Here is a 21,837-nt window from a genome sequence, read left to right as displayed (position 1 = left end):
ATTGTATTCCAAATTTTAACTTATTAAACCCAGAGGAAAACCTAAAAATACTCATGGGCGAAGGAGCAATGGCTCCTCTTGCAGCCAAATATGTATTTGCCGCCATGACCTGAGGGACACTGAATAATAACATCTGCATAGTAAGCAGTAACTTACTTATTATGACTGTATTTGTTATTACTGTTATTGTTATTACTATTATTATTGTTGTTTATATTTCCAAATAGTAGTGGTATGGGTGGTAATGGTAATGATAGCAGTTTAGTGATGTGGTGGTGGTAGTAGTGGTAATGATGATAGTAGTTGTAGTACCGATGTAATGGTGAAGATGACCGTTATTTAGTTATAAATTAGTTTTTTTTAATTTTCCATTTATATTTTTATATTTATTACATTACATTCGACTATGACTGTTACCATTTTATTGTTATTATTTTTATATTTAATTTTGTACTATTATTTACTGCCATTCTATATATTTTATTTGTCTATATTATTACAATGTATATTGTATACATTGTTGCTTTGGCAATATTGACAATGTTTTTCATGCCAATAAAGCAGCTTGAATTTGAGAGAGAGACACAGAGAGAGAGAGAGACACATAGAGAGAGAGAGAGACACAGAGAGAGAGAGAGAGACACAGAGAGAGACAGACACAGAGACACAGAGACAGAGGCACAGAGAGAGAAGACAGACAGACAGACACAGAGAGAGAGAAAGAGAGAGTGAGGAGAGAGAGAGAGAGAAGAGAAAGAGAGAGAGCCACAGAGAGAGAAGAGAGAGAGAGACAGAGAGAGAGACACAGAGAGAGACACCATTACAAAACGAGAGGAGAGAGGAGAGAGAGAGAGAAGAGAAAGAGAGAAAGAGACACAGAGAGAGAGAGACACAATTACAAAACGAGAGAGGAGAGACAGAGACAGAGAGACAGAGAGAGAAAGAAAAGCAAAGAAAAGAGTCCCCTCATCCAGCTGGTCCTGGGGCTGAGTTCACAAACATGTTCTACTAACACACTGAAGCCTCAGGACCAGAACATCCAATCAAATCAGGATAAACCAAATTACAACACATCAAAACAAACTATATTGCTTATTGGGAAACACAAGCACAAAGCAAAATGCAGTGCTATCTGGCCCTAAATCGACAGCACATCGTGGCTAACTATTTGACCATGGTTACTGATCAAAACCTAGAAAAACCTTGACAAAGTACAGGCTCAGTGAGCACAGCCTTGCCATTGAGAAGGTCGCAGGGTAGACACATGAAAACCTGGCTCCCTGTAGAGGAAAGGCTGTGCAACCACTGCACAACAGCAGAACCTGAGACGGAGCTGCATTTCCTGACAAAATGTCAAAAATATAAAACAATTAGAGTGTCATTTCCCCAAATTTGAAACTCTTATTCAAGGTTTCAAAGACCTCTCTGATGAGAGTAGGCTACCAGTCCTGTTGGGGGAGGACGCAGAGAGCTGTGGGTTGGCAGCACACTACATTGCTGCCTGCCATAAGTTGAGGGACAGTATCTGACAGACCAATCAACCTGCACATGTACTCTACTGTATGTTTGTTGTTATTGTTGAATGTATGGTTATTTTGACACTTGGTTATTGTTGTTACTGTTGTCCCGTTGACAATTTTGATTCTCATTTTTATATTGTAAATAAGCTTTGGCAATATGTACATTGTTACGTCATGCCAATAAAGCAAATTGAATTGAATTGAGAGAGAGACAGAGAGAGAGACAGAGAGAGACAGACAGAGAGACAGATTAAGTGGCATTGTTTAAAGTGGCTAGTGATACATATATTACATAAAGATGGCAAGATGCAGTAGATGGTATAGAGTACAGTATATACATATGAGATGAGTAATGTAGGGTATGTAAACATTATATTAAGTGGCATTGTTTAAAGTGGCTAGTGATACATGTATTACATAAAGATGGCAAGATGCAGTAGGTGGTATAGAGTACAGTATATACATATGAGATGCGTAATGTAGGGTATGTAAACATTGGCCACTATTCTAGAAAAATCCTCAGCCCCTGGTGTCTCCACAATATTAGTCTCCACAATTCAGAGGTGAAATGCCTACTCTTCGCAGATGACCTATGCCTGCGGTCACCCACAGCACATGGCCTACAGCAGAGCCTGGACCTGCTAGAGCAGTACTGCCAGACCTGGGCCCTGGCAGTAAACCACAAAAAGACTAAAATAATGATTTTCCAGAGGAGATCCAGATCTCAGGGAATTAGACCTAAGTTCTCAATTGGTACAAAATATATAGAGTACAGGGCCTCCCGGGTGGCGCAGTGGTCTAGGGCACTGCATCACTAGCTGTGCCACCAGAGACTCTGGGTTCGCGCCCAGGCTCTGTCGCAGCCAGCCACGACCGGGAGGTCCGTGGGGCGACGCACAATTGGCCTAGCGTCGTCCGGGTTGGGGAGGGTTTGGCCGGTAGGGATATCCTTGTTTCATCGCGCACCAGTGACTCCTGTGGCGGGCCGGGCGCAGTGCACGCTAACCAAGGTAAGCTAGGTGCACAGTGTTTCCTCCGACACATTGGTGCGGCTGGCTTCCGGGATGGATGCGCGCTGTGTTAAGAAGCAGTGCGGCTTTGGTTGGGTTGTGTTTCGGAGGACGCATGGCTTTCGACCTTCGTCTCTCCCGAGCCCGTACGATGAGACAAGATTGTGATTACTAACAATTGGATACCACGAAATTGGGGAGAAAAGGTGGTAAAATAAAATAAAAAAATAATATATATATATATATATATATATAGAGAGAGTACTGCACACACTACAATTATTTAGGTTTAAAAATAAGCTCAACTGGACACCTTAATGAGGCAGTGATGAACTGAGAGAGAAAGCACGCAGGGCATTCTCCACCATTAAAAAACGAATTCAAATTGAAATACCTATTAAAATTTGGCTAAAACGAATTGAATTTGAACCAATTACACTTTATGGCAGTGAGGTGTGGGGTCCACTTGCAAAAACAAGATTTCCCCAAATGGGACAAACACCCCATTGAAACCCTGCATGCAGAGTTCAGTAAGATTCTCCTACATGTCCAGAGGAAAACTACAAACAATGCATGCAGGGCAGAATTCAGCCAATATTGACCAAGAATAAAAACTCAAAAAAGAGCAATTAAGTTTTGGAAACATCTAAAATACAGTGCCCCCTCTCATATCATTACCAACCTCTGCAATGCCAAGAGCTGAGCAAAGAAAATAGTCCCCTCATCCAGCTGGTCCTGGGGCTGAGTTCACAAACATGTTCTACTAACACACTAAAGCCTCAGGACCAGAACATCTAATCAATCAGAATAAACCAAATTACAACACAGTCAAAACAAAACTACATTGCTTATTGGGAAACAAACACAAACATAAAGCAAAATGTAGTGCTATCTGGCCCTATGTCGACAGTACACCGTGGCTAACTATTTGACCATGGTTACTGATCAAAACCTTAGAAAAACCTTGACAAAGTACAGGCTCAGTGAGCACAGCCTTGCCATTGAGAAGGGTAGACACATGAAAACCTGGCTCCCTGTAGAGGAAAGGCTGTGCAACCACTGCACAACAGCAGAACCTGAGACGGAGCTGCATTTCCTGACAGTGTCTGACAGACCAATCAACCTGCACATGTACTCTACTGTATGCTTATTGCTCAATGTATGGTTATTTTGACCCTTGGTTATTGTTGTCACGTTGACAATTTTGATTCTCTTTTTTTTTTTCATATTGTAAATATCCAAAGTAAGCTTTGGCAATATGTACATTGTTACGTCATGCCAATAAAGCAAATTGATTTGAATTGAGCGAGACAGAGAGAGCGAGACAGACAGAGAAAGAAAGAGACACAGACAGACAGACACAGAGACTTCTGCTGACATTACACAACAGGCATTGTTGCACATCTCCCCAGGAGCTTGGCGCCGGGCACTTCCGCCTGCACACAAAGGCCTCCAGTGAAAAGGCCCTGCCGCAATAATTGAATCTGCTCCTCACTCACTGCATACTGGTAACGCCATCTACCCCCAACCAGAGGCTATTATATCTGCCCCCTGTGGACTGCCGTTTCCGTTGTGTAAAAAGAAAAGTCAAAAAGAGAGCGAGGGGAGAGGGAAAGGTGAGGGGTGCAGTAGAGGGTTGGGCAGTACTGACCTCAATACACACATTCTCCTAGTAATACTGGGGGGAGAGTGTGTACTACTACTCTCGATGAGCAGCTGATTCAACTAAGTACAAATAAGATGAAGAATGAATACATAAACTGCTTGCAGGTCTAAACCCCGAAAACAAATGGAGATACRGTTTGGGTTTAATAATATTCTCCAACACCATGGTATGAACAGAAAGAGTTCTCCTAAATAACATGGTTAAGTCAGCAGCGAAGGATAAGTAAGGAAAACAGCTGACTGGATTAACTGTAAGACACTTGTGATAAATTAGGTTCAGATACCCATGGGTTTCTGGGGTTTAACGGAATTATATTAAGCTTACTAGATTCAAATAAGGTAAGACTCTATAAAATTGGAAAGCTATACCACGTTATTGTTTGATTCTGTGCTTGTTTGTAGGGTGACTTATTTTTAAATACCCAAATTCGGGACAAAATATTGATTTTGCAGGACATTCGCAGGACGTTGTACAGGAATTATGAGCACCTAATGAGCAATGGAGAACCTCACAAGTTTGACGAAATTACCTTATCTTTCAATCTAATATAGCTATTTAGTTACTTTTGTAGCTCTTGGTTAGAAGCATGCTTTTTGTAAATTGTTAACTGTCCTCTCTCCCAAGTTTAGCTGGAACTGAGCCCGACAGGATTTGACTAAATGTGATTGGTAGACATGACATTGGCCTATGTCTCATCTTTTTAAAGTTGCGTTGCACAGAATATCAGATCTCACAACGATTGGAGAAGTGTTTAACATGACCAGTACCTCATCAATATGATCGAAAATGTATCTTGTCAAAAGTGCAACCTGCCTTCATGACTGAAAAAGAAACCGGCTTGAGTGACTCAATGTCAATTATCATTAAATGAATGGAGAGTCTGAAATAGTGGACAAATTAAAATTTGTCAATTAATTACATAAAAATATTAAATATTAAATACAGGACATGTGTGGTTGCTGGATGCGGGACAAAGGGCCAAAACACAGTACTGTCCCACACAATTGGGGCCAGTTGGCCACCCTACCTGTATACTTGTGTAATTGGGCCAGTTGGCCACCCTACCTGTATACTTGTGTAATTGGGGCCAGTTGGCCACGCTACTGTATACTTTGTATTTGGGGCCAGTTGGCCACCCTACCTGTATACTTGTGTAATTGGGGCCAGTTGGCCACCCTACCTGTATACTTGTGTAATTGGGGCCAGTTGCCACCCTACCTGTATACTTGTGTAAGTGGGGCCAGTTGGCCACCCTACCTGTATACTTGTGTAATTGGGGCCAGTTGGCCACCCTACCTGTATACTTGTGTAATTGGGGCCAGTTGGCCACCCTACCTGTATCCTTGTGTAATTGGGGCCAGTTGGCCACCCTACCTTATACTTGTGTAATTGGGGCCAGTTGGCCACCCTACCTGTATAACTTGTGTAATTGGGGCCAGCTGGCCATCCTACCTGTATACTTGTGTAATTGGGGCCAGTTGGCCACCCTACCTGTATACCTGTGTAATTGGGGCCAGTTGGCCACCCTACCTGTATAATTGTGTAATTTGAATTACTATGCAAGTTTCATGTATTCATGAGTCAGCTCACCGTTTTGGCAACAGGGGAGACATTCATGCCAAAGCGCTCTGCCCGCTTCTTCAGGACCTCAACGCTGACCTAACAACACAGAGGGAGGAGAGGGGTTGGTTACAAGCTCCACCAAGAGTAACAGGTGTGCATATACACACACTTCTATTCATAACGACAAAAAACAGTTCTGATCATTTTCATACAGTCTTCTTCTCCTCTAATAAACACAGCAGATGAACTCCTGTTCATAGAGATCCTATTAAAATTACTAGAGGGGCTATGTCATAACCCCTAAAGGTTCCAGAATGGGGTGAAAATGGCAGCCACATTGGTCAGGGAGAAATCCAAACCAGTTTAATTGGAATCAATGCCATTAGAGGCATAATCCACATTTTTCTTAAGTAGGAAACTAAAAGGTATGCGATATATCAGAAATTCTGTAATATAATTGTTAATCTAAAATATTGTCATATACTGTAATAAATAGAGTTTATACAGGTGTCATGCCTTGCATGTGCAAGCGCCACCACTATTGCCAGTAGTACTATCAAAGCAGTAAAAATAAAATAAAAAAATAGTCTGCAAATAAGCACACACACACCATGATGTGTTTACAATACCGCTTTGGTAATAAGCCATTATTTGTTTGACCGAATGGGGAAAAAGTCTGAACATTTGAAATAAGATCAGGATCAAAGAAGCAGGATAAAAAAAATTGCTAGGTTGTCTAACATTATTCCCGACATGCGACCATCGCAGAGGCAGTGGAGAAGGGATGGTGATCCTGCTGCTTCTGCCAGCCAGCCATCTCCTAAGCAGCTGCACCTGATTCAACCTAGCTAATCAAAAAACATAATAATAATCAATCATTTTGTCAAATTGATGACAGTTTGGAAACTGAGAGGTAGCCTGTCTCCCTACATTGACTTTGGTTTGCAGTATGACAAAGACATTCACAAATATCTTTGATACAGATGTTTTTAGCAACTTTTGGGGTAGCTGGCAAGCTTAAACTTGGTACCTAGCTAGCACCAATGCAACTAGCCTGAAAACAATGACCAGAAACTGCTATCATTTTCAATATTCTAAGCAATGATTTAGGAATCCATGTGACTAAGTATTAGCTAGGCAGCAACTTGTTGTTTTCCTATTGAAATCAAACTGTAGTTCATGAAAATAACTAGTTAGCTAGATAGATAACGAACTAAACAAGCTAGCCAGCTACCTAGCCCTGTTGCCCCAAGCTAACGTTATAAGTAAGCATGGCTAGTAGGTCCGACCATCAACCAATACAGAAACTGGTTTATAAATAAGAGGTATTTTAGATGACACCTAGCTAGCTAGCTATAGCTACTGAAACAGATGATATAGTTTTGCTATGTTTTTGGGGGAGAACATTGTTTGCATCCAACAGCTCGCTAGCTTTTTTTCTAACCAGCACTGTCCCAGAGCTTGGAGAAATGTGTATCTGCCTCGTGCAGCAGGTGCAAGACAACTTTACCAGCATCATAGCATACATATTGGTGAATCGCTGTAATGTATGAAATACGAGTGAGTGTAATCAATGTGTAATAACTAAGTAAAAATTGTATGTACGTGCAATTATTAAGTGACGTGCAGTCATATTCAGGTCCTGATTGGTCAACAAGCTTTTTTGACGCATCAAAGTGTTATTTGACGTGTATCTTTTTTGACACACAAAGACCAAACGGTGTTCCATAGCTAACAAACATACAGCGCAGATAAATTGTTAAGTTATTTTACACAATATCTTATCATAGCACTGGCAAACCATAGTTGACCAACTCCCTGACCAAAATGGCTGACCAATCATAAGAAGGTTCATGTCCATTCTAGTATTCTAATTCCTAATTCTATGCTCCTGTTATTCCATGACAATGTTATAGCAGCCTACTGTAAATGTGCGGATTATRTGAGGTGCCATTTTATGTACCGTCACCGTAGGAAAATAAAAAATGAATATAACCCCCCTTGATACTCACAGTTGGTTTGCTATTCGCAACTGGTGCACCTAATAGACAAAGAAAAAAAATCTAATGAATTACACACTTTGGACTGGTCATGCTGAAGGACCTATGAAGGGCTAAAAATCCAACTCACCTGGTGTGGAAGCCGGCGTTGGAGCTGGTAAACCGAACCTGACAAACATCAGATCAATTCAGTTAATATTCACTCACACAACCTACATCTTTTCAACATCCATTTCACTATGCTTTCAACAGTGAGACCAATATGACTTGCCCATGGGGCAGATTATTGCCACATATAATATCTTCGATATTCTTTTAACGTAACTACCTGATATTGTTCACTGAGTAATGACCAAACCTTGATTGTTAACTACCATATTTCATCAATTTGAAGAGGTCAAGAGAAGGGTCAAAAGTGCGACACATTGCTGGTGTCTACATGCAAGACGTACAATACTAGATTATCCAAAGTCAACAGATGATCCATTATAATGTGAAATTCAGTCCAGGGGCTCACCTGGCAGCGCGGGCCTCTTTCTTACTATCAGCAGCGGCAGGCAGGTTGAAACGCTCCGCCCTCTTTTGCAGCTTCTGTGATGGACACAAATACAAGTTGAAGATTCATACAAGTACACTTCATCAATGTAGTGCCAATATGGCAGGTACACATTCATCCTGTCAAGGTTTCCAATACCGAGTGAGGATTACTAGAGCTGATGAGAATAACATGGTAGGAAACAATGATTTTAAATCTATTGATACACCAGTTATTCTGTGCATCATGCTACTACATACCTCATCTGCTGGAGCAGTGATTTTCACAACTTTCTTCTCAGCATCCCTAAAGCAAGAAAAAAAATGAATTGAATTAAACCATTAGGGCGGTGAACATAGTATCCAGTGAAAAACTGTAACCCTAGCCTGCCCTCTACTGGTCAAAAATAAACCACTGCACAGCCAGTAGCTACAGTATGTTTCCATTAACTTGTCCAGTGATTGTCGAGTATTCGAAAGTTAGCGTAGAAAATAAATGTGACAATTGCCTGCTAGGGTGCGTTACCCTTTAACTAACTTGTGTGGGGAAAAAAACAGCTGGACATAATGACGTCACCACCCCCCAAAAAAAGTTTAAATAGAAATGTAGTGGCAGAACTGAATCCATTACCCATTTAGGGTAGTTGCGCATAAATACATTGGCGACAGCCTGTACGCCCTCCCACCTATCTGTTTCATGTCTCATGTAGCCTGTGAAAGCCAGGGTGGATAGAATGTAATAACTGACTAATATTTGCCATATTCTAATAATTCTCATGTGCCAACCAATGGTTTATTTACACTACATGACTAAAAGTATGTGGACACCTACTCGTCAAACATCTCATTCCAAAATCATGGGCATTAATATGGAGTTGGTCACCCCCTTTGCTGCTATAACAGCCTCCACTCTTCTGTGAAGGCTTTCCACTAGATGCTGGAACATATTCCTACTGCGACAGYGACCTGCTTCCATTCAACCACAAAATCATTAGTGAGGTCGGGTATGCTGTAGCTTTAAGGTTTCCCTTCACGGGAACTAAGGGGCCTAGACCGAACCATAAAACAACCCCAGACCATTATTCCTCCTCCACCAAACTTTACAGTTGGCACTATGCATTGGGGCAGGTAGCGTTCTCCTGGCATCCGCCAAACCCAGATTCGTCAGTCGGACTGCCAGATGGTGAAGCGTGATTCAACACTCTAGAGAACGCATTTCCACTGCTCCAGAGTCCAATGGCGGCGAGCTTCACATCCCTCCAGCAAACGCTTGGCATTGTGATCTTAGGCTTGTGTGCGGCTGCTCGGCCATGGAAACCCATTTCATGAAGCTCCCGACGAACAGTTCTTCTGCTAGACGTTGCTTCCAGAGGTGTTTTGGAACTCGGTAGTGGGTGTTGCAACCGAGGACAAACTACTTTTACATGCTTCAGCAGTTGGCGGCCCCATTCTGTGAGCTTGTGTGGCCTACCACTTCGCGGCTGAGCCATTGTTGCTCCTAGACGTTTCCACTTCACAATAACAGCATTTACAGTTGACCGGGGAAGTTCTGGCAGGGCAGGTATTTGACGAACTGACTTATTGGAAAGGTGGTATCCTATGACGGTGCCACGTTGAAAGTCACTGAGCTCTTCAGTAAGGCCATTCAAATGCCAATGTTTGTCTATGGAGATTGCATGGCTGTGTGCTCGATTTTATACACCGGTCAGCAACGGGTGTGGCTGAAATAGCCAAATCCACTAATTTGAAGGGGTGTCCACATACTTTTGTATATATAGTGTACATCATCGGTGCCACGGTCCGTGCCATGTTGAAAATTGATCTCCTGTAGGCTATATCGGAAATAATTGGATGGTGAAACTTGTCAGCCAACCAGAAAAGCAAGTTAAAGAAATTCAGGCATTCGTGAAAGTCAGGACAAACCTTTTCCTGCAAAGAAACATTTTTATAGTGGATTTATTTTATTTTGCCAGCTGTAGGCATTTAGAATTAGAATTAAATGTGGTGTGGAGCTTTAGATACATGACATCACGTGCCCCACGTACCTTCAAAATTAGTCGGCAATGATTATTTATTGGAAAAAGTTACCATCTTCACTTGTCGCAATAAAGTTGAACAAAAGAAAAATCAACCCCTGTAGAACTGATAAAAATGTATGATCTTTAGAAAATGCTTTCTATATCTGCCGTTTCCAATGATTTTTGCAACATTGCTTTTGTCGAACAAACGTGGATCACTGGAAACCTGTCTATTGAAATAATACCCCAAAGACGTCTTGTACATATGGCAAAAGAAATTGATCAGGAATTGCAATCATAGACAGCAAAAATAACATGCTGACATCAAGCTTCATCTTAACACTGAATTAAGAAAATATGATGTAATGTTGAAAAACTGCTGAATTTACCATGAGAATCATGATAACAGTGATTAGGCCTACTTCAATCACATAATAACCATTAGGACATAAAATATTCTATAGGTAGGTGGGTGTGAGTGAGTGAATAGAGTACTGACTTTTCAGGTACAGCTGCCTCTTCTGCGGCCTCTTCTGCAGGTCTTTCATTGATTTCCTCCTCTTTAGGATCGTCCTGTAAATACACACGTGATCTCCACAAATCCTCCACAAATTTAAAAATATTCCAAAATATTGTAATAGTGAAGTATTCCTACCTCTAACTCTCCCAAGACCTCCTCTTCATTCACCTCATCTTCTGGAACATAACATGCTTAATATATATTTTCCTCACATTGTCAAGCCAACAAGCTGGCTGTAAAAACAATCATGTTTATCTGAGCATAGTACATTAGAGAATGCATACTTCACCTGTCAGAGTGAATAATGCTACATATAGTGCATTCAGAAAGTATTTAAACCACTTGAATTTTTCCACATTGTCACAGCCTTATTCTAAAATTTATTAAACAAAATATTCAATCTAGACACAATACCCCATAATGACAAAGCAAAAACTGTTTTTTTGAAACGTATAAAAAAAAACTAAAACATAAATAACATATTTAAATTAGTATTCAGACCCTTTACTATGAAACACAAAATTGAGCTCGGGTGCATCCTGTTTCCATTGTTCATCCTTGAGACGTTTCTACAACTTGTGGTAAATTCAATTGATTGGACGTGATTTGGAACGGCACACACCTTTCTAGATAAGGTCCCAGAGTTGACAGTGTACGTCAGAGCAAAAACCAAGCCATGAGGTTGAAGGAATTGTCCGTGCAGCTCTGAGACAAGATTGTGTTGAGGCACAGATCTGGGGAAAGGTAGCAAAACATGTCTGCAGCATTGAAGGTCCCCAAGAACACAGTGGCCTCCATCATTCTTAAATGGAAGAAGTTTGGACCCACCACGACTCTTCCTTGAGCTGGCCGCCCGGCCAAATTGAGCAATCAGGGGAGAAGGGCCTTAGTCAGGGAGGTGACTCAGAACACGCTGATTACTCTGACAGAGTTCCTATGTGGAGATGGGAGAATCTTCCACAAGGACAACCATCTCTGCAGCACTCCACCAGTCAGGCATTTATGGTAGAGTGGCCAGATGGAAGCCACTCCTCAGTAAAAGGCACATGACAGCCCGCTTGGGGTTTGCCAAAAGGCACCTAAAGGACTCTCAGACCATGAGAAACAAGATTCTCTGGTCTGATGAAACCAAGATTGAACTCTTTGGCCTCAAAGCGTCACGTCTGGAGGAAACCTGGCACCATCCCTACAGTGAAGCATGGTGGTGGTAGCATCATGCTGTGGGGATGTTTTTCAGCGGCAGGGACTGGGAGACTAGTGAGGATTGAGGGGAAAGGATTAACAGAGCAAAGTAGAGAGATCCTTGATAACCTGCTCAGGACCTCAGACTGGAGCGAAGGTTCACCTTCCAACAGGACAACAACTCTAAGCACACAGCCAAGAAAACACAGGAGTGGCTTCGGAACAAGTCTCTGAATGTCCTTGAGTGGCTGAGCCAGAGCTTGAACCTGATGGAACATCTCTGGAGATACCTCTTAATATCTGTGCTCCCCATCCAACCTGACAGAGCTTGAGAGGATCTGCAGAGAAGAATGGGAGAAGCTCCCCAAATACCGGTGTGCCAAGCTTGTAGCGTCATACCCAAGAAGACCCTAGGATGTAATCGCTGCTTCAACAAAGTACGGACTAAAGATTTGAATACCTACGTAAATGTTATTTCAGTTTTTTTTATTTGTAATACATTTGTTAAATTCTAAACCTGTTTTTGCCTTGTCATTATAGGGTATTGTGTGTAGATTGAGGAAACTAAACTATTTCATCAATTTTAGAATAAGGCTGCAATTTAACAACATGTGGAAAGTCAAGGGATCAGAATATTTTTCGAATGCACTGTACATCTATCAAACTAAGATTCAGTTAATTGTAAAAATCAAGAGAATTCATGATACCATCCAAAAAAGAGTAAGGCTTATATTGCAGTAGTTTTTTTAAATTAAGGTGAGTTCAGAAACAAAACAAGAGAATAAGTAGATCTGAGGGAACGTGTTTGTTATTATGCAAAAACAAGAAACCACAGACCGACACCTAAACATGACAATGCATGCTGCTAATAGTGTAATAGATGGAACTGAAGTGAACCCTCCATGTCAACATTCACAGGGCTGGGGGCATTACGCATTCGCACAAGGCAAAAAAAAAATACACATTTAAATTGTACAATCAGCGCTATTAAGAAATTAGTGCGTGTTAATGCAAGAAAGTCAAGTCCACCATACCATGCTCCTCAAGGTATGCCTGCAACCTTCCAATAAGGTCACCTTTGTTTCCTTTCACCTCCAATCCCCTCACAGCACACTCCTGCTTGAGCTCAGCCAACTGAAGGTGAAGTTAGGGTCAACAAATGTATAACACTTTGTTAGTGGAGAGGGTATGCATATAATACAGTAGCAAATTAACATTGATTAAATGTTGTTTTTTTAAAGGTAAACTACAACCAACGAACCAAATCAGTGCTATAATAAGGCACATGGCTACCACATGAGTAAACAGTTTTGGCACACAACTCAATGCAGCAATTTGACAACAGACCAAGCTAGGCCTAAAGTACAGATAGTGAAATGTACAATAACTTGCCGTATACGGTGTTACAGGGGCAGTTTTGACAATAATAATGTTAATAACTGCTAGCTATCCAACCAATAATAACGAGCCCAATAAAAGTAAGCTAGTTGACTATAGAGCAAACTTTGCACACTAACCTTAGCTAGCGAACGTATTAATTTGCAAGGTAGAATGTATTTAGCTAGCTAAATTAATTCGTACAGCTAGCTGTTAAACTGACGACGTTCTGTGTTTTACAGTAACGTAAGCCTACTAACGTTAATATGTGCTTATGTCTAGATGGGGATACCGTTTTTTTACTTTAAAAAAAGTTGATTTTAGGCAATTTAGCTAGCTAACCCTAACCATTTTCCTAACCTTAACCTAATTCTCATAGCCTGTTGCGTAAATTCTCCTAAACCTTCTACGAAAAGTCCATTTTGACAAAAGATATATCTCGTTAACTACTGAAACTAGTTAGCACATCAGCCGATAACTTTTAGCTAGCTTCCATTTGCAGGCATATCACACTGCATTACTACCGCACAACTACATTAGCTGGCGTTGTAAACCGTAAAATAAGCATATTTTCAATCACTTGTCAATTTTACATAAAGCTAGATTATGAATAATTCCGTATACATTGAATTGTATTCATTTTTTTTTTAAATTCTCACCTTCAATTTATGGATTTCAACAACGTCGGCCATCTTGTTTGTATCGGGTAGGAGCGGAAACAAAATATCCAATGCGGAATTGCGCTTTACTGAAAGGCGTATTAAAACGACCGATGATTGGCTGTACGCAGCTTGTCTACTCTCGTGAAACGGTATAAATGCTGAAAAAGTTCAGTGGTGCTGCCATCTGCCGATACTTTACTAGATTTTAACAAATCAAAATGTAATTCCCTCAGCAGCTAAGTGATTCGTATACTACATAAATAGAAACTCAACATAGAACAATTTCAGAGATTTTACTGAGTTACAGTTCATACAAGGAACTCAGTCAACTGAAATAAATTCGTTAGGCCCTAATCTATGGATTGCACTTGGCTGGGGGCTGCTGAGAGGGAAACGGCTCATTATAATGGCCGGACRGGAGCAAATGGAATGGCATCAAACACCTGGAAACCACATGTTTGATGTAATTGATACCATTCTACTGACTGCGCTCGAGTCATTACCACAAGCCCATTCTCCCCAATTAAGGTGCCACCAACCTCCTGTGCTGGGCAGGGCCATCCATTGGGAGGGGAGCCAGAAACCTCCTGTGCTGGGCAGGGCTGCAGCCATGGGGAGTGGGGAGCCAGCCAATCAGAGTTAGTTTTTCCCCACAAAAGGGCTTTGGCGAAGGAGAAATTCTGACTAACAGGGATAAACACATTTGTACACAAAAATCTGAGAAATAAGCTTTTTGTGCATATGGAACATTTCTGGGATTTTTTGTATTTATTTCAGCTCAAGACATGGGATCAACACTACATGTTGCAATTGTTCAAAGATAATTTACTTGTAACTAACCCTCCTTTTCCCCCTTTTGTTTGTGGCTATACTATAGAACTTCCTAATTAATATGTTGATGAAAAATCTTCAAAATAACACAGACCATATGTTTCATATTGTCACACAATGTTAACCTAACTCAAATGAAGAGCTTGCCAAAAGTTGGCACAGGATTGTGAATGTTAACCCACATATAGTACCTGTAAATATACAAAATTACATTAATTGAAAAGACAATAGAAGAATTGGAACAAGTTTATCTTTATGTATAATCATTAAACATTTATAAAATTGGCATAACAAGTTTGATAAAATCTTAACACAACCCCTTCAATACAAATCGAATGCTGAAACAATTGTGGAGTTTTCCAATCCATTCTCCACTACATAACAAGCACTCATGGCTGTAAAGAAAGAAAGAAAAAAACTCACAGGACATCTAATTTATAAAATGCTGGTTTTAGCTGCTGGAATGATTTTTGCAATGGCACCCATATTTCCCTGTGATCTCTTCCATCTTCTGGACTGTACTATGCAGGTGTGGATAAGAGCTGGGGCAGTCCTTATGCTCAGATGTCTCTCATGGAAAGACCCTGCGCTATGTATTGTCCCTGTCAGTCTGCATGTCTCACAGTCGTAGGTGTGGCATTGGCATGGTGACGTCACGGAAGAACCGATGGACGAGGGCATTTTTAGCAGATATCCTCTTGTTTGGGTCATAGGCCAGCATTTGCTGGAAGAATAAGAAAATGTCATAATAAGGTACAATCTATTAAATGTTTAATCGGCCAGTGACAGCAAAGTGTGAAGCTCTGAGCACTAATTTCAAGTAATTACATTGTATTAACTTTATTGGTACTAGCCCAATACCAAAACATCATTAAAGTGGTCAATGTGGTTAGAGTTCTCACCCCAAGAAGCTCTCTCCCGTCGTCATCCAGAGGGGGCACCACTTTGGACAGCTCCTGCCGGGCCCACTTTGGGAAGGAGGGCTTGTAGTCGGGCATGGAGGTGACCCCTGGCCAGGCCGCCTCATCCGGAGTACCCAGGGTACGGAAGATTCGGAACAGCTGATCGATCTCGGAGTCACCTGGAAACAAGGCCCTCCTAGTGATCTGAAGAACGAATTGGAAAGTTTGGAGATGAAGTGAGACCTTGCTTTATAAAATATTGAAGCTGCAAAATATTATAGCCAGACAATAAATGTACCATTTCAGCAAAGATGCACCCCAAACTCCAGATGTCAACAGCTGTAGAGTAGTATTTGCAGCCCAAGAGAATTTCTGGAGCTCGGTACCATAGAGTTACCACCTGAGAAATGTTAATACATGTTAGTTTCCCTATCATGGGCTCAAAAATCATGAGATGCTCACAGGATCATAACACAAGTGAAACACTAATATTGCTAGCCATTGACCAACTAAAAACCACACAGCAAAATACAGTGTAGTGTATGCATTGTGTATGGTGGGTGTATGCCTCACCTCATGAGTGTAGGTGCGGACAGGCACCCCGAAGGCCCTAGCCAGACCGAAGTCAGCAAGCTTGATCTCCCCCTGGGCATTGATGAGCAGGTTCTGGGGCTTCAGGTCCCGATGGAGAACCCTGTGGGAGTGACAGAAGGCCAGACCCTGTAGCAGCTGGAACAGGTAACTCTGCAAACACACAGCACACACACCATAATTAGATTCATAGGGAGACAGACAGTCACACAACCTGATAGGTTACCATATTGTTTTCATTTCAGGTGACAAAATGTATGTAGCACTGGCATACAAAATCCAGAACAGAGTTATGCTACAATCTGGTAAAAAAACAAAACCACAACATTACACATACAGAAACATTCAAACAATTGCCATACATGTACTTTTCACTTGGGTCTTTCACCTTGATAACAATGCAAAGTAGCTAGATGATATGCCCACCTGCCAAAGACCCAAGTGGGATTGAAACATGTCTCAAATCACAGTGGGGGCACTGTTGTCCTGTATGGCTCAATTAGAGCATAGCACTTGCAATGTCAGGGTTGTGCATTCAATTCCTGGGGACACCCAGGAAAAAAAGCTATGCAGGCGTGACTAAGTTGCTTTGGATAAAAGTGTCTGCCAAATGCATCACTCATTCCTTTAAAGGCCTATTGTTTTTTTTGGTCAGTCTAAACAAATTGTGTGTGCAGTGCAGTCTGAATACCTTGACAAGTGGCAAAGCGATACCAGAGACAGAGGAGGAGTCCATGAACTTCTTGAGGTCCTGATGTAGGAACTCAAATACCAGGTACAGTTTGTTCTCTGTGTGGATGACATCACGGAGCCTGTCGGTGTGAAAGTACATAGATGTCAAAGTAATCACAATTTAACAGAGAAAGCTGGTGTTTAACATAAGTAGCTCAATGGTACATACTCAACAATATTTGGGTGGCTGAGCTCTTTGAGGAGTGATATCTCTCGGATGGCAGTGCTTGGTACTCCCTCTGTTTCCCTAAGAAAGCATAATATCACACTATCATCCCATTCCTCACAAAGTCAGCCAAATAAATTTGAACATTGCATGGGGCCCATCCATTGTGTAATGTGTATAACATGGTGCAGTTAATAATACCTTTCTTTTCTACATGTGTCTGGATGTGATTTCTAGTTCTAAATAGCTGTATCTACTTATGAGAACGTTACAGTCCATGTGACCAATGCCATATGATAGCAGTAGCTGTGAAGACAGTGCCTTGTTTGTCGTACAAAGCTTTAAAAGCTAACTAAGCTATCCAGGTAGTTAGCTATAAGCTAGCATAACATGGGCTACTTTCAAGATTCACTGGTTATCAATTCAGGTCAAGTAACTAGGTAGCGACATAGCCAACTAGGTAGCGACGGAGGAGCCAGCTACTTGCCAAGGTGACAATTAGCTGGCTAACAATAGCCAGCTAACCTAGCTGTCAGTCAGACACCACTTACGTGTCTAGTCTGATTTTCTTGAGGGCAACGGTCTCTCCAGTGACTTTGTTCTTTGCCTTGTACACGACTCCGTACGTCCCTTCTCCAATCTTTTCCACTTTCTGAAATGATTCCATGTCACACAAGTTCTGTTTTGGTTAGCTAGCTAGAGAGCTATCATCTAATACAAACCGCTGTATTTTTGAAAACAAAGAAAAACGTTAGCTAGCTAACGTTAGCTAACAGCAGTATCTGCCTCAAATTCAAGCTAACGTTAGCATGCGAACTAACTAAACTTTTGTGAATAAATCTGCAACTTTGCAACGTTGCCTCCAACGTGTTTCGCCAGGAACAACTTGGAGCGGGAGCCCATCAGGATTATCACACAATAAATAAAAGGAATCAGTTGAGCGGGTTGTAACACTTTCGACTCGAAACAAAAGTAACAGAACCCGCCAGTTCCCGCGTTGTTTATGCCACGCCTTGGATGAACTAGAGAACCGCCCAATTTTCAATATACGACCAATCACTGACAGCCCAATGATCAAAATATTACAACTGAGACGCACATAGAGGAAAGAAATGAACGGTGAATGGATGGAACATTGGACCAAAGACAGTGCCGCTTGGCAGAAACTGCTTCTCCAATCTAGGTTGTGCTTTTAGATTTTGAGAAAATTAACAATTTAGGAATAATGTTTCATGTCTCTCATCGACTTCTCAAGTCCCGGCCTGGTCTGTTTGGTCTCTTTCTTGAGCATTCCCGGAAGTCTTACGATGTTGCGCCTCTGGGTTTGGAAACTCTGAGATTGGACCCTGTTTTTCAGTGAGAATCAGCTGGGTTTATGCCATAGAGATCCTATTAAATTATTAGAGGGAATATGTCACGATCCCTCAAAGTTCCAGAATGGGGCGAAAATGGCAGCAATCTTGGTCAGGGAGAAATAAAAAAAACTGTCTAATTGGAATGAATGGCAGTAGAGGCATAGGTAATGCATTTCCTGCCTTTACTTGTGGAGCGAAATAAAAGTAAGGCATGTGATGTATCAGAAATTGTGTAATAGAATTATAGCCAAACTAAAATATAGTAATATAATTATGAATACAGTTTATACAGGCTTTCTACACATTTTCTGTACAAATAGCCTCTAAAATATATGTAAACAGACCATTAATGTCTCAGATTTTGTTTTCTTGGGGTGTGTTAATAAATTCACTCTGGACTGCCAGAGTGCACGCAGAGTGCAGTCTGGGCTTTAAAAAATCGAATGACTTTTTTTGCAGACGTTTACTGACACCTGTCATACTCAACAGGTGTTGCACCTTCATAAATTCATTGGTTATTCTGCGCTCTGGCACGCTCAGACGAGAGTGGTCTGAAATCGGAGTAGATAGCAGAGTGAATTTAAGAATGCACCCTAGGAAAGCTGTGAATGCTTTTATATGATACAATATCAGTACATGTTGCATTTACAACTTTTCTGCATTGATTGAATGGAATGTTGGCATATTGGCAGTTAATTAGAAACATTTATGGAATAATTTCTCTAAAATTGTCTGGCTAGCTAGCTAACACACATACAGTGCAGATACATTCTTCACATTCATTGTTTTACACAATATCTTATCACAGCACTGGTAAACCCCCCTAAATGTGTCTTATTCATTGCTTTAGCACACTCCGCCAACCCTGATGTCCTAGCCGTGTCTGAATTCTGGCTTAGGAAGGCCAACAAAAATTCAGAAATTTCCATCCCCAACTACAACATTTTCTGTCACCATCTTAAATAAGCATGCCCCATTCAAAAAATGTAGAACCAAGAACAGATATAGCCCTCGGTTCACTCCAGACTTGACTGCCCTTGGCCAGCACAAAAACATCCTGTGGCGTACTGTGATGGGCATCGAATAGCCCCCGCGAAATGCAACTTTTCAGGGAAGTCAGGAACCAATATACACAGTCAGTTAGGAAAGCTAAGGCTAGCTTTTTCAAACAGAAATTTGCATCCTGAAGCACTAATTCCAAAAAGTTCTGGAACACCGTAAAGTCCATGGAGAATAAGAGTACCTCCTCCCAGCTGCCCACTGCACTGAGGCTAGGAAACACTGTCACCACCGATAAATCTACGATATTCGAGAATTTCAATAAGCATTTTCCTACGGCTGGCCATGCTTTCCACCTAGCTACCCCTACCCCGGCCAACAGCTCTGCACCCCTCGCAGCAACTTGCCCAAGCCCCCCTCCCCGCTTCTCCTTCACCCAAATCCAGACAGCTAATGCTCTGAAAGAGCTGCAAAATCTGGATCCTTACAAATCAGCTGGGCTAGACAATCTGGACCCTCTCTTTCTAAAATGATCCCCCGAAATTGTTGCAACCCCTATTACTAACCTGTTCAACCTCTCTTTCATATCGTCTGAGATCCCTAAAGATTGGAAAGCTGCCGCGGTCATCCCCCTCTTCAAAGGGGGAGACACTCTAGACCCAAACTGTTACAGACCTATATCCATCCTGCCCTGCCTTTCTAAAGTCTTCGAAAGACAATTGAACAAACAGATCACTGTCCCACCGTACCTTCTCCGCTATGCAATCTGGTTTCCAAGCTGGTCACGGGTGCACCTCAGCCACGCTCAAGGTCCTAAACGATATCATAACCGCCGCCATCGATAAAAGACAGTATGTGCAGGCCGTCTTCATCGACCTTGGTACAAGCGTTTCGACTCTGTCAATCATGTATTTCTTATCGGCCAGACTCACAACCTTGGTTTCTCAAATGGATGCTCGCCTGGTTCACTAACTACTTCTCAGATAGAGTTCAGTGTGTCCAATCGGAGGGCTGTTGTCCGCGACCTCTGCGGTCTTTTATGGGGTGCCACAAGGGGTTCAAATCTCTTGGTTCCGATCATTTTCTCTCTGTATATAATCAATGATGTCGCTTCTTGTGCCGCGGGTGATTCTTTTGATCGCACCCTCTACGGCAGACGACACATTCTGTAAATACATCTGGCTTCTTCTCTGGTACTGGTGGGTTAAAACAACCCTCCAAACTGAGCTTCAAACGCTCATACATCTCTCCTTCCACTCCAACTGCTCTTAAATGCTAGTAAAACTAAATGCATGCTCTTCAAACGATCGCTTCCCACACCGCCCGTACGACTAGCATCACTATCTGGACAGATCTGGCTTTAGAATATGTCGCGGATAAATTACAAATAGTAGGTGTCTGGCTAGCACTGTAAACTCTCCTTCCAGACTCGATTTAAGTCATTCTCCATCCAAAGTTAAATCTAGAAATCGGCTTCCTATTTCGCAACAAGCATCTTCACTCACGCTGCAAACAATACCCTCGTAAAACTTCATTATCCTAACGATCCTTGACGTCGCGATGCAATTTAAAAATAGCTCTCCACACATATTCTCAGCAAATTGAAATGCAGTCCTATAAGCAGTGCATCCGTTTTGTACCAAAGCACATGATACTACCACCACGCGACCTGTATGCGCTGCGTTGGCTTGTGTCCTCGCTACATTTTACATTTACATTTCTTTAAGTCATTTAGCAGACGCTCTTTATCCAGACGACTTATACAATTGGTGCATTCACCTTATGAAATATTCCAGTGGAACAACCACTTTAAAATAAGTGGCATCTTAAACTCTTTTAAGGGGGGGGGGGGTTTAGAAGGATTATTTACTGGCTACATATTCGTCGGCTGCAAACCCACTGGCTCCAGGTTCATCTATAAGTCCTTTGCTAGGTAAATCTCACGCCTTATCTCAGCTCATCTGGTCACCATAGCAACCAAATCACATGTTATTTGTCACAACAGGTGTAGACTTTACTGTGAAATACTCACTTATGAGCCCTAAAGTAGTAACACAAGAGGAATAAAATACACAAGAATTAAAGCAAGAATTTAAATAGCACAAGAATTAATCACTGTGCAGGGGTACATGGTATTTTCAGGTAGATGTGTACATAAAGGCAGGGGTAAAGTTTTTCTCCCCAAATTGGTAGTTGGGGAGCTTTACCT

General features: G+C 41.6%; 2 protein-coding genes across 4 annotated transcripts in view; both read right to left on the bottom strand.

Moving 5' to 3' along the window:
• The window catches only part of LOC111970208 (SAP domain-containing ribonucleoprotein), a 49,670-nt gene extending 35,512 nt beyond the window's left edge, over positions 1–14,158 (bottom strand). Inside the window, exons 1-9 of one of the 2 annotated variants that reach the window (XM_023996794.2) lie at positions 14,050–14,158; positions 13,048–13,147; positions 10,967–11,007; positions 10,811–10,884; positions 8,555–8,600; positions 8,277–8,350; positions 7,890–7,927; positions 7,772–7,800; positions 5,787–5,855 (exon numbers count right to left, since the gene is read on the bottom strand). In XM_023996794.2, coding sequence (XP_023852562.1) covers positions 5,787–5,855; positions 7,772–7,800; positions 7,890–7,927; positions 8,277–8,350; positions 8,555–8,600; positions 10,811–10,884; positions 10,967–11,007; positions 13,048–13,147; positions 14,050–14,082 — 504 coding nt within the window. In that variant the 5' untranslated portion in view covers positions 14,083–14,158. The remainder of the gene's footprint in view (positions 1–5,786; positions 5,856–7,771; positions 7,801–7,889; positions 7,928–8,276; positions 8,351–8,554; positions 8,601–10,810; positions 10,885–10,966; positions 11,008–13,047; positions 13,148–14,049) is intronic. The other variant, XM_023996795.2, reaches the window with a different exon arrangement.
• Positions 14,159–15,116: 958 nt separating this feature from the next.
• cdk2 (cyclin dependent kinase 2) lies at positions 15,117–18,284 on the bottom strand. 2 transcript variants are annotated; one of them, XM_023996793.2, is made up of 7 exons: positions 17,826–18,281; positions 17,278–17,355; positions 17,068–17,188; positions 16,359–16,529; positions 16,084–16,185; positions 15,786–15,989; positions 15,117–15,607 (listed from the first exon to the last, which is right to left on the bottom strand). In XM_023996793.2, exons 1-7 carry the CDS (start codon positions 17,939–17,941, stop codon positions 15,503–15,505), a joined length of 897 nt encoding a protein of 298 aa, XP_023852561.1. In that variant the 5' UTR covers positions 17,942–18,281; the 3' UTR covers positions 15,117–15,502. The 2 variants fall into 2 exon arrangements, with proteins under 2 accessions (XP_023852561.1, XP_070301771.1); XM_070445670.1 differs by lacking the exon at positions 17,278–17,355 and having other exon boundaries at positions 17,826–18,284.
• Positions 18,285–21,837: the final 3,553 nt, after the last annotated feature.

This window comes from Salvelinus sp. IW2-2015, linkage group LG11, assembly GCF_002910315.2.
Source record: "Salvelinus sp. IW2-2015 linkage group LG11, ASM291031v2, whole genome shotgun sequence".
NCBI classification, from domain to species: Eukaryota; Metazoa; Chordata; class Actinopteri; order Salmoniformes; family Salmonidae; genus Salvelinus; species Salvelinus sp. IW2-2015.
The sequence above is the reverse complement of the archived record's forward strand: the minus strand, read 5'-3'. Positions and strand labels throughout refer to the sequence as shown.

Excerpts from the sequence above, each read along its gene's own strand:
- cdk2 (XM_023996793.2), bottom strand. The coding sequence starts at position 17,941 with ATGGAATCATTTCAGAAAGTGGAAAAGATTGGAGAAGGGACGTACGGA. Across the intron at positions 17,189-17,277 it reads AGCCACCCAAATATTGTTGA|GCTCCGTGATGTCATCCACA; the intron begins GTATGTACCATT and ends TCACACCGACAG. Across the intron at positions 15,990-16,083 it reads GGTGCATCTTTGCTGAAATG|ATCACTAGGAGGGCCTTGTT; the intron begins GTACATTTATTG and ends TTCGTTCTTCAG.